This window comes from Limulus polyphemus, unplaced genomic scaffold (genome assembly GCF_000517525.1).
Source record: "Limulus polyphemus unplaced genomic scaffold, Limulus_polyphemus-2.1.2 Scaffold875, whole genome shotgun sequence".
Taxonomy (NCBI): domain Eukaryota; kingdom Metazoa; phylum Arthropoda; class Merostomata; order Xiphosura; family Limulidae; genus Limulus; species Limulus polyphemus.
In genome coordinates, this window is record NW_013666485.1 from 325,617 (window position 1) to 336,577 (window position 10,961).

A 10,961-nucleotide genomic window follows, 5' to 3' on the forward strand; every position below is an offset into this window, starting at 1 on the left:
ATAGCACACAGGTTTGTATCCTCAAAGAGACCTACAAGGTACGCTTCACTTGCTTCCTGAAACAAAATTTTAAAAAGCTTGCAGACTTACTCAAGTTACGTCAATGAAAATAAATATTTTAAATGTTACAGTGAGTTCGGATTACATGGAATAGAATTATATTTAAAAAGAAGGGTAACAACAATACAAAGACTTTCTTAGAAGATGAATAAAACCCAAAGTATAGAAAATCTGAAATTTCTAGTTTAATACAAATAATAGCATTCACTCACAGAGGTTCAATTTCAAAACCCCATATTTTTTTCATTCAATTAGTAGTCAAAACATAACTACAAATGAATATGCTTACTGTTTAGTAAAAATATATACATATATAATTTTGGTTGCTTGAAGAAAAACTTGACAGTTTGCGTTATTTTTCATCAAAGACGGACATACTAATGTACTTATTGTGTCTAATTTTAATACTTCTTTACTATCACCCACAAGAAAGTCTGAAAATTCTACAATTATATTCAATCAATTACAATGCAACATTTAGACTTATGTTAAGAAAAAGATAAGTTGACTTAACAAATAGGCTATATTTACAAAAAATAAAATTTGCTGTCCAAGCTCTTTTTCACTTAAAAACTTTTATAAGGAGCTGTCATGAAATGTACGCCAATTCTTTCTTCCTCTTCTCAGGGCCGTGTCCATTTATATTACACTATAGCATTTAGTGTTAGATGAAACTTTTCATCATTTGGTCATTTTAAATAAAACTTGCAAACAGTTCCATGCACAATGAGTCACTTTTTTCACCTAATTATTTTACCAACACATATAATACCCTTTTTAACACACTATGATAATTTAATAAAGTTGTGGTTTATTGTCTAGTGCACATGGATTTTCTTATGATACATATTGTCTGGTAAGAGATACTTAGTACTATCATTATCATGTATGATATATAGCGATCTATATATGTTAATAAATCATTCTTATATAGATTTTTATCAAAGTACTTGTAGGAGCATTCTAGAATTGGTTGTATATTTGCATAGTTATGCATGAATTGAGAATCTGTTGATATGGGAATTTTGTATTCTTTGTAGCTCTGACAGATTTGTTAGTGCAACATATATATATACACACACACACTGTTTATAAATTTTAATTATATTTTCAAGCGATGTACCATTATTTTCACACAACAGCCTCCTTGCATAGTTTGCTCATTGCAATACTTTATTTGTAATTTGGTTTATATATAGTTACCAAGTTAATATCGAATCATATGTTAGACCGAGAAATTTTGCTTTTGTGACAGTATTTAAAAAGAGTTCAATTTAGGTATAATTCTGTTTTTTGTATACAAATTTTTGTCTTTGTTTATTTTTGTAACATTTATTTTAATTTATTCTTTTGACAATATTTTATTATTTGATTTATATCTGGTTGCAAATTGGTTGCTGCCATTGATGAAGTAGCATTTCTTCAATTTTATGAGCATGTAAATTTAAAATTCTTCTACAGTCCATTCCATTAAATTGACACAGCTGTTTAGTGGGTTTTCAGTGATCACAAGACATTGATAGAGAAAGTTCAGCTTAATAAAATTATACTGATGTTATATTTTTCAAAGAAAATTAAATCTACAACAGTGCTTTAAGGTGACACTGATCCTTAAAACTGGGAAATTTATATGCTGAGGAAACTGTTAAATGCTTCTTATAACCTTCAAAGTTGACCACAAGTGTAATGTCACAATCTCTGAAAGTACACTTTCAGTCATATATGTTATATGCATAATTTGTGTGGCAGAGATACATAAACTGTTTTAAACCATAATTTTACTTAGGAATGATAAAAACATGAAAATTGATACACATGCTCTTTGTGAACATACTCATAACTTAGTTAAAAACTTTGCAAATTTTCTGCAACGTTAACAAGCTATAAACAAATTATTTTAATTAATGCCATCATTAGTGATAATTAAGACTCATAACAAGACAGTTGGTAAAAATTTTTGAATTTAAGAAAATTCAAGCTATGGAAGAGTATAATATAAACAAGTGTGATAAAATTCATGTTGATGTTAGCTTTAACGGTTAAGTTATCATGCTAGTAAATTGGTGAAACCAGCAAAAACTGTTTTGAGAAAATAGCCATTACAGGTTTTTCTACACTTGAATGTCAGGAAGCTTTCAGTAAATGTGTGCATTTAACACATTCAAAATATCTCAATCCCATTGTACATCAGGAGCCATACTAACTTCATTTTCTCATTTAATATTCCTCTGAAATATAAACATCTTTTTTGATAGCAGCTTCCTCTTGACATTTCTGCAAAACTGTGTTCCTGCTTCCCTTTCTCAAAGGAAACCCTTTCTACTCCTTTCACCCATTCTAAGTCAATTTTCTACAGGCATTTCCTTGTGTATGATCCTGCAGTCATTTTCATTGCTTGAAGGACTTATTTTGGATGAAGTACCTTCACTGAAGGTACACACAGCATCAGCAACGGCCCAACAAAGGGTTCTGTTGCCAGCAAATGAAGACTTGGGGCATCTTCTTCAGATAATGTGATTCAATGACTCATTAGGGTTTTGGATAATGCACTCCAAGCACTTATGAAGCAAAGTTGGCTTATTGAGTTTGTCAAATACTGGTTTGATGCTGATCATTACAGTTGATGCTATGGTGTGCTTATGATGGAAGTCCTCAAGTTCCCACTTTGCTTCTGCTTTACGATAATTGCACCAACTGTCGACTCCCTTTGGACAAAGTTAGTGCTGTGGATTAGTCAGAAGAGATCTTGTGATAGTATATTGCCCAAATACCATCTTTCATCCCATATATATATCTCCTTTGTTACTTCTTATAGCTTTTCCATACCAAAATTGGAAGGAATCTATAGCTTTATCGGTTAGCAACCCCTTCCCTCCAATGGTTTTCCCATCTGAAAGCTTTTTATTTTTAATGTCTTTGATTTTAGGGCTGTTTCCATGGGCACAGAATAAAAACAAACTAGACTTTTAATTGTAATTATTTACTACAGGTTAATTAGCAAAGATCTTAAAACAAGAATGTTATTTATGTAGAAAAGAGGTTAAACTTTCAAATTAGGCTAAATTTGAAAATTGTTATTTTGGAAATACTGGGGAGTGCTCTTTAAGGATCAGTGCTACTTTAAGCCAACAGCTAGTGTTTGTGTTCCCTAAGTAAAGTATCTTTTATTATTTCTTTGTTACTTTCACTAACAGTATTGGTTAGAATGTTTAATATATCCAATTTTATAACTTTTGTATTTTATTTACTCTTATTATAGAGGTTGTTAGCTCAATATACTATTTCAGGCTAATCTAAATTTCTTAAACTGGTTAAACCTTGCGAGATATTATTGGGATTACAGCCAGAAATACTGTTAATAGCAAGAGTACCCCAACCTATGAAACAATGCATTCTAATCTTTATAAATAAGAATGCAAGAAAAGCATACTTAACAAACTATACTCATTAGTAGGGCCAGGCTTAAAAATATTTCTGTTTGCTGTTACACGACCGACCATCTGAAAGATACTTTTGACATTATGACGTGGAAAATTTTTTATTTTTACCAATTTTTGCTTATATAATGACACATCTAACAAAATTTGCCAACTAAAATTTTTTTATCGCCGTATTATGGTTAGAATATTTTTTTCACAGAAATTCATATAGTTTGCAACAATGTGGAAGGGCATCACCTGATTTCCAAACAACTGATCAATGCTAATTGGCCAATGCAATAAGGTTTGACAACATGACTTATCTTCTCCCCGGGACCCTTCACACTAAACTAATAAATACACGACCTAGCAGGGGAGAATTTACTATTGATGAGCACACATCAACAATGTGGCAAACACAAATGTTCTTGAAGATTAGGATCAGAAACAAAATCCAATGAGAAACTTATCCACGTGGAGGGAAATACTTGTAGAATGAGATGAAATGGGAGAACAAACTGTAAAACAGTCAATTCAACTTTATCAATCAAGGCCAATATCAACCAACAAGTTGTGAAAGAATTTGAAATTTCTGTAATTCTCTTCATAGAATAAATGTTGATAGTAACTGTATCCATGGTTTAACACATTATGTTTAAGGTGATCGCGGAACTAGTGGTATTTCTGAATATATTTTTGCTAAGCAATTTAAAAAAATACAAATTTACCTACCTACCTATCCACATTTTAAATCGTTTTGTGTTACTGCAAACAAAAATATTTTTATGCCTCACCTAGGTTGATTTTTTATTTCTGCACAAAGGAAGTAGCTCCTTTTCATTGTAAATTATGTCTACTGAAAAATGTGTAAAAAGGGAGTAATTATATAAAAGCTTGTCATAATATCAGTCTTACAGCTTGAAAACCTTTCCTTACAACTTAAATGACTTAAGCCAAGTATCATTCTATTTGATTTTCTTGACACAAAGTTGCGTATAACACTGATATTATTATTTAATTCTAAAACTTAAATAGTAAACATTTAACATTACTATAAGTTTGCAAGAATAGTTCCTTACTTGAAGTGCACCAATAGCTGCACTCTGAAATCTCAGATCAGTCTTGAAATCCTGTGCTATTTCTCTCACTAAGCGCTGAAATGGTAATTTTCTTATCAGCAACTCAGTAGACTTCTGGTAACGTCTGATTTCTCTCAAAGCCACTGTTCCAGGCCTGTAACGATGAGGTTTTTTAACTCCACCTGTTGAAGGGGCACTCTTTCGAGCAGCCTTTGTTGCCAGTTGTTTACGAGGAGCCTTGCCTCCAGTAGATTTTCGAGCAGTCTGCTTGGTACGTGCCATTCTTAATCAAATCACTAGAAAAACAAAATATTTTGGTAAGTTTTGTCAAATAAACAGTTGTAACTTAATATTTAATTATGTTATTAAAAAATAATAACTAAAAAAGATATACATACAAATACTTCTTAATGGTAAGTCTCAAATATGCAAAGAATATTTTTACGGTACTACCAGTATGAATATAAGTAGGAGGTTTCAGTGATTTTTAAATAATGAAAATAAAAAAAATTCACACACCACTGGATTCCAGTCACAAGTTAGTAGATTTACACTGCAAGTTCAATTATGTAGTTAATGATTAATGAAAAACAATTATAAAAATCATACCTGTAAATCGACTTTCCCATTGGAACAATGTTAACAAAATGACAGTGACTGATATCAAATTATTGATTTATCTGATATTAAGTGACACCCGTGTCAAGGCAAGATAAAATGTAGTTCAAGTAAAGTCCATCAGTTTCAAGTTAGCCTATACCGACAACCAGCATAATATTAATAGAGAGTGCCTTTTAAAAATTAAAGTCAAAAAGTGGGCTCTTCGTTAAAAAATTTCAAGTTAGCCTACACTGACAACCAGCATAATATTAATAGAGAGTGACTTTTAATTTAATTACATTAAGTAAAAGTTAAACTCATGTTTGCTTGTTTTCACAGAAGGTAAAGTTAATAATCACTGATCACCGAATTATGGTTATTCATCTTCCTTGACAACTTCGAATGAGGGTTAGGTCCTTTCAAAAACATTACGTTAGGCCTACATAACTTGAACCAAAACAGTACAATAAAAATAAAAGTTAAATGTCAGCTTAACGTTACACGTGAAATTAAACGATTAGATAATACAACAATTTCCTAAGAAAATAAAATAAAGAATATACACCTTCCTTACTTGCTTATAATATAGTTATACTTACATTTTCGTAGACCTATTTACTTTTTATTATCAAAATTAGTTTTTATTTTTTTTATTTTATTTTTCTGAGCATTCACAATTATTTCACTCACTTTATCGAAAATAAGAACAGATATTGTGAATAATAAAACTTAAATTTTAATTGGTTACATAAAACTGTAAGCTACTTTGCTATTGGAGCTATGTACGCATCGTAGGATTGGTCGGTAAAATATAATTCTATCATGTGATTCGAAGCAAAATGTGAGCCATGATTGGATGGATTTTGGTCGTCTCAATCCCGTTTGTACAAAGTTTACACTCATGAGCACAACTGTTTTTTAGGTTTATATTAGGTAGTAGTTAAATTTCCATTGTCTTGTTTTATTTACCATAATGTCTAAAAAATGTAATAAATAAAAGGTGTAAATTCCATTTTAGCTGTAAATATAAGTTATTAATGTCACTGATGTGATACAATTATTTTTCACCGTGTGTTTTGAAAGTACTGTCCACATATCTTTTAAAACATTTTAACTATATTATATTAATTTCAAAACCACAAAGTGACATAACAAAAAACATATTTTTATGTAAGCATTCTTTATTATATGCCTACTTAGAGCTATTTGCAAAATATTTTATGATACAATAAACTGTGTTGAATGAGTTATGCCGTTTATTCGACAAATATTCCACATCCCCAAAACAATAATTTCAAAAGTATTACATTTCTGATATTTTCTGGGAAAATTATTCTGCTTTTAATTTAATTATTATTAAAATATTCAACATAAATATAAAATAACATATATATATATGTTAATTCAAGTACAACTGAAATTCCTAACTTCGTTTTTATTTAAAGTCTCTGTGCTTTGTTATTTCCAGCAACTCTCTACCATTGAGTTCAGTCTGACTACTTGATTATACAGGGAACAAATTAATTCAGTCTCATCCCGTAGGATAACTTTGTGTCCATTCAATGAAAAACGAAAATTACACTTTATCGTATGTATCAAACCATGCTGTCAACTGTACCATCCTACCTTATGGAATGTGACCGAATTAATTTATTCGCGAGTAATTACACTGAACTGAATGTAAATGCCACTGGAAATAATTAAACACGGATATTTTCCTTTAAAAACGAAGGAAGGTCCAACAATTTCAGTCCTCTTGTTGTACTTGGATAAACATTGTATATAAACACGTATATATTTATACAAATATATATTAACATTTTGTATGTTGTTTTATATTTATGATTAATATTTTACTTTATTGTGTATATATCCGCGTGTTTGTGTGGTCCTTGTTTCATTTAAATATAAAGTTAATTGAAAACTGACTGTACCACGTGCTCTTGAGACGTTTCTCCTTTTTCTTTTTTCAATATAGTAAATAAAGTGCTTTCTCATCTGTTTTCATTCTACCTGATGATGGTCTGATCACGTGAGCGAAATAGTAAAAATAGCTTTGATAATTCTCGTTTAAACGGCGTATTACTTTTATTAATGATGATTTCTTTAGTCATATATTAAATATTTCCTATAATTTTAATATATTCTTCTTCATACTTTTTTCCAGTTATTATGCAATTCAATTATTCATATTTTATTAAGTTTTCTACACTATCCATACTTTCGTCATGTCTTTTCTAATGAATCTAAGTTTCAAATGGACGAAACTGCCTGTTGTAGAAACCCACAAATGTAGAGAACGACGTTTCGAAAATCTTCCGCCTGAAGACGAAAGACTTTCGAAACGTTGTTCTCCACATTTGTGGGTTTCTACAACAGGCTGTTGCTGTCCATTTGAAACTTAGATTCATTACGAATACTCTGCCCAAATAACTTATCAAAGATGTCTTTTCTATTTGAAACATCTATTTGTGTTAATGAGTTTGTTGTATTATTTATTTGGATTAAATAATTTCGAATGCAACGATTACACCTTGGTAAAGTACGACAAATAGAACTATGAATAATAATAATGACTTGTACTTCCGGTGTTGTTTTCACATTCATTTTAAATGTAATTATTCCTAATACACACTCTTAATATACGATTAAGTAATGGCGGGTCGAGAATTACTTAACATACATATACACCTTGAATTTAATATAATGATAGTTTATGATCATATATCAATATTTTTCATTTCTTTCCTTTTATCTCAATATATATGAAAATTGAAATATAAAAAAAACTGAAACTGTGATATTTTTTCTTTAGTTTGTCCACTCTTGTAAGTTTTAAACAAGAAATTAAAAGATATTTTTTTTACACTTTGACGTTTCGAAGTTAAACAAAGTTCCAAAATTATTACATAACTAGTTTCTGTATCCGGATACGTATAATTTCATACATAAATGCTAAATGGTAAATACTGTAGCTATATCATTAACTGTGTCATAGCAGGTCTTTGTCCCCGTTCCAGCCAATCAGGATTTCCTAATCAAAAATGGCGATATTACGTCAGAAGTTTACCACCAGTTACCATTTCCACTTTGAAATTACAAGAAATAAAACGCTAACATGTTTTCAGTATAAAAATCAATTATAGATTATATTTCAAAATTTCTCCACCTCTTTTTTTCCTCTAAGTTATTCAATTTTAACCAAACAGCTCGTACTGGAATTCATGCTGATATATTACTGTACTTCTTGTATAGTACTATTAGTATTAGTAAAACTAAAGCTGGCTACGTGAGCGAGGTTCTCACGTACATGGTTGCCATAGTGTAGAATGAACGTGTTTATTAATACTATTTTAACACAAAGCAAATTTTAGCTGTTAGAAAACCGGCCTTGTTATAATGTAAATATATCCTTAATGTATTTAAAAACAAAACTCACTGTTTAACGCTTTCAGTGAAACTAAAACTTACCCTCGAAATTATAACCTCAAACTTTTGATTACAAACCTTCTCTGCAATTTTCTGCTACTACAGAACGTTCGTCTGAAAATTGTGTAATGGAGTATACTTGTTTAGCATAAGCTTTTCTGTTATGAACGCCACCTGGATTTACAAATTTTTATTGGTTTACAGAAAATACTACTGAACGTTGAGTATTATATCTCAAACGATATGTATAGGTGATTGCATAAAATATTGATGAAAAAATTAACTTGTTTAGTTTTTGAAAACAACAACAACATGTATTTCACTATGTTAGAACAAAAATGAGAAAATATGTTGGGAATGAAACATTTTTAGTATAAACCGTTAAGCACTTAGATACTGAATGCAAACATTGTTATATGATAAAAAGAACCAACAGGGACATATATAAAAAGCCATTTATTTCATGGCAGTTATCAGTCACCATAAGATCTTGTTATTGTATGAGGAAACCGACATTAAACTTTTATTGATTATAACAATATCCATTTACGTCTTATAATGTTCCACACGAAGAGTTCGTATTACTTTATCTATAATTTTTTATACATTTATTGATAAATCATCAACAAGAACAAACAAATAAAAATATAACATAGATAAAAAGACAATTCGCATTGTGAAGAAAATTACATCTAGACTTCAAAAGGTTTTTCCTATGATATGCAAATCTTGCCGAAAATCGAACCAGAAAACAAGCTGTTTCTCGGAGAAGTGTTCCTCAGAATTCTGAAAACATTAATCCTATCATTCCTTGCAATCATTTTTTAGAAATGATAAGCTCAGTTATTGACATATCTATTTATAGTTTCATATTTTAAACTAAAAATCACTATGCTATTTTCAAGTTCACAGATTTCCCTTCGAGTAATCTGGTATAATCCGGAATATAACAACATGTTCAAAGAGAAAATATTTTGCAGAGTTAAACTGAATTATCTTGATTTTGACAGAATTTAGAATAAAGAAAGAGACTGGACAATTCAAAATACGGAGAAACTATCTTTTTTCAACACAAACCACAATCAAAGACAACAAGTGTGTAGACGAAGGTTTGTTTGTTTTGAATTTCGCGCCAATCTACACGAGGGCTATCTGCGCTAGCCGTCCTTAATTTAATAGTGTAAGACTAGAGAGAAGGTAGCTAGTCATCACCACCCACTGCCAATTCTTGGAACACTCTTTTACCAACGAATAGTAAGATTGACCGTCACATTATAAAGCCCCCACGGCTGAAAGGGTGAGCATGTTTGTTGGGGCGAGGATTCGAACCCGCAACCCGCAGATTGCCCTAACCACCTGGCCATGCCAGGCCTTGTAGACGGAGGACAGTCTTTACTGGAGGTTGCATGCTTTCAGAAATCCGTTGATTTCTCTAAAAGAATTTCTGAAATCCGTGAAGAATCTGTTCAGACTGAGAAAACATAGCATTGCATATACAGTTCTTCAATGCTATTCTTCTCAGGGTGTGTGTACTGCTTATGTCATAGTTGTTCATTCCAATCGAAAATAAAGTATCATCTGACCCTCCAGTGGAAAAGATCACTGTACATTAATATAGTGTGGTCTATTTTACAACAACCTTTCAAACAAGAAAATGCACATGATACCAAAGAGAAATAACCTAGAACAATGGGTAGCTAAGGCAAAAGACAGTTAACCACTTCCTTGACCAATGTTCTACCTTAATCCTACATACACTTTTATGTATGAACATTTTGAAAACTTTTAGGCGAACTTTAAGAGTTCACTTTACAAAACGAAAGAGACAGAAATGTCCAGGATACCTGCATATTACTCCATTACGGTTTAATGTTATTGTAAAATATCAATTTTTACTTATAATCTACCTTTAATAAGAATACTAAAACAATAGCTATTCATAATAAGAAGTGTGTGTATATACATGGATAAGTTCATATTCTTAATTTAAAGGTTTTTCTCAAAATATAACTAGGCGTTTAAATAACCGACCTTAGTCAATAAATTCACCTAATTTTTTTAGTTTTCTGTACACAGCTACATCTAAACCAACAAACTGATTTTTATTGTTCCATCACTGTTCAGTTTTGCTACACCATCCTTAGAACTTCCATAACTAGTGCAGAATGCATCTTTATTTAAGTACATTCAACTATTTTTTCCTAAATTTTTATTCAGGTTTTTTATACGTAATTAGTGAAATCATTGTAAAATAGTTGTGCAAAGGTCATAAACTTGTAGTAATCCTTTAGCTAATATAAAGATCACATATCTCAATGATTGTTCAATATAAATTACACTTGCTTGGTTATGTTTGCGTATTCTGCCCTCCTGA

The 10,961-nt window shown here is 30.7% G+C and overlaps 1 protein-coding gene across 3 annotated transcripts in view; it reads right to left on the reverse strand.

Moving 5' to 3' along the window:
• Nucleotides 1-8,734, reverse strand: part of LOC106460994 (histone H3.3) — a 9,385-nt gene extending 651 nt beyond the window's left edge. Inside the window, exons 1-3 of one of the 3 annotated variants that reach the window (XM_013920760.2) lie at nucleotides 8,630-8,734; nucleotides 4,559-4,854; nucleotides 32-56 (exon numbers count right to left, since the gene is read on the reverse strand). In XM_013920760.2, the coding sequence (XP_013776214.1) occupies nucleotides 32-56; nucleotides 4,559-4,840 (307 nt within the window). In that variant the 5' untranslated portion in view covers nucleotides 4,841-4,854; nucleotides 8,630-8,734. Of the gene's footprint in view, nucleotides 1-31; nucleotides 57-4,558; nucleotides 4,855-5,757; nucleotides 5,880-8,629 lie in introns of those variants that run through there. The other 2 variants (XM_022387788.1, XM_022387787.1) reach the window with 2 other exon arrangements.
• Between the last annotated feature and the right edge of the window lie 2,227 nt (nucleotides 8,735-10,961).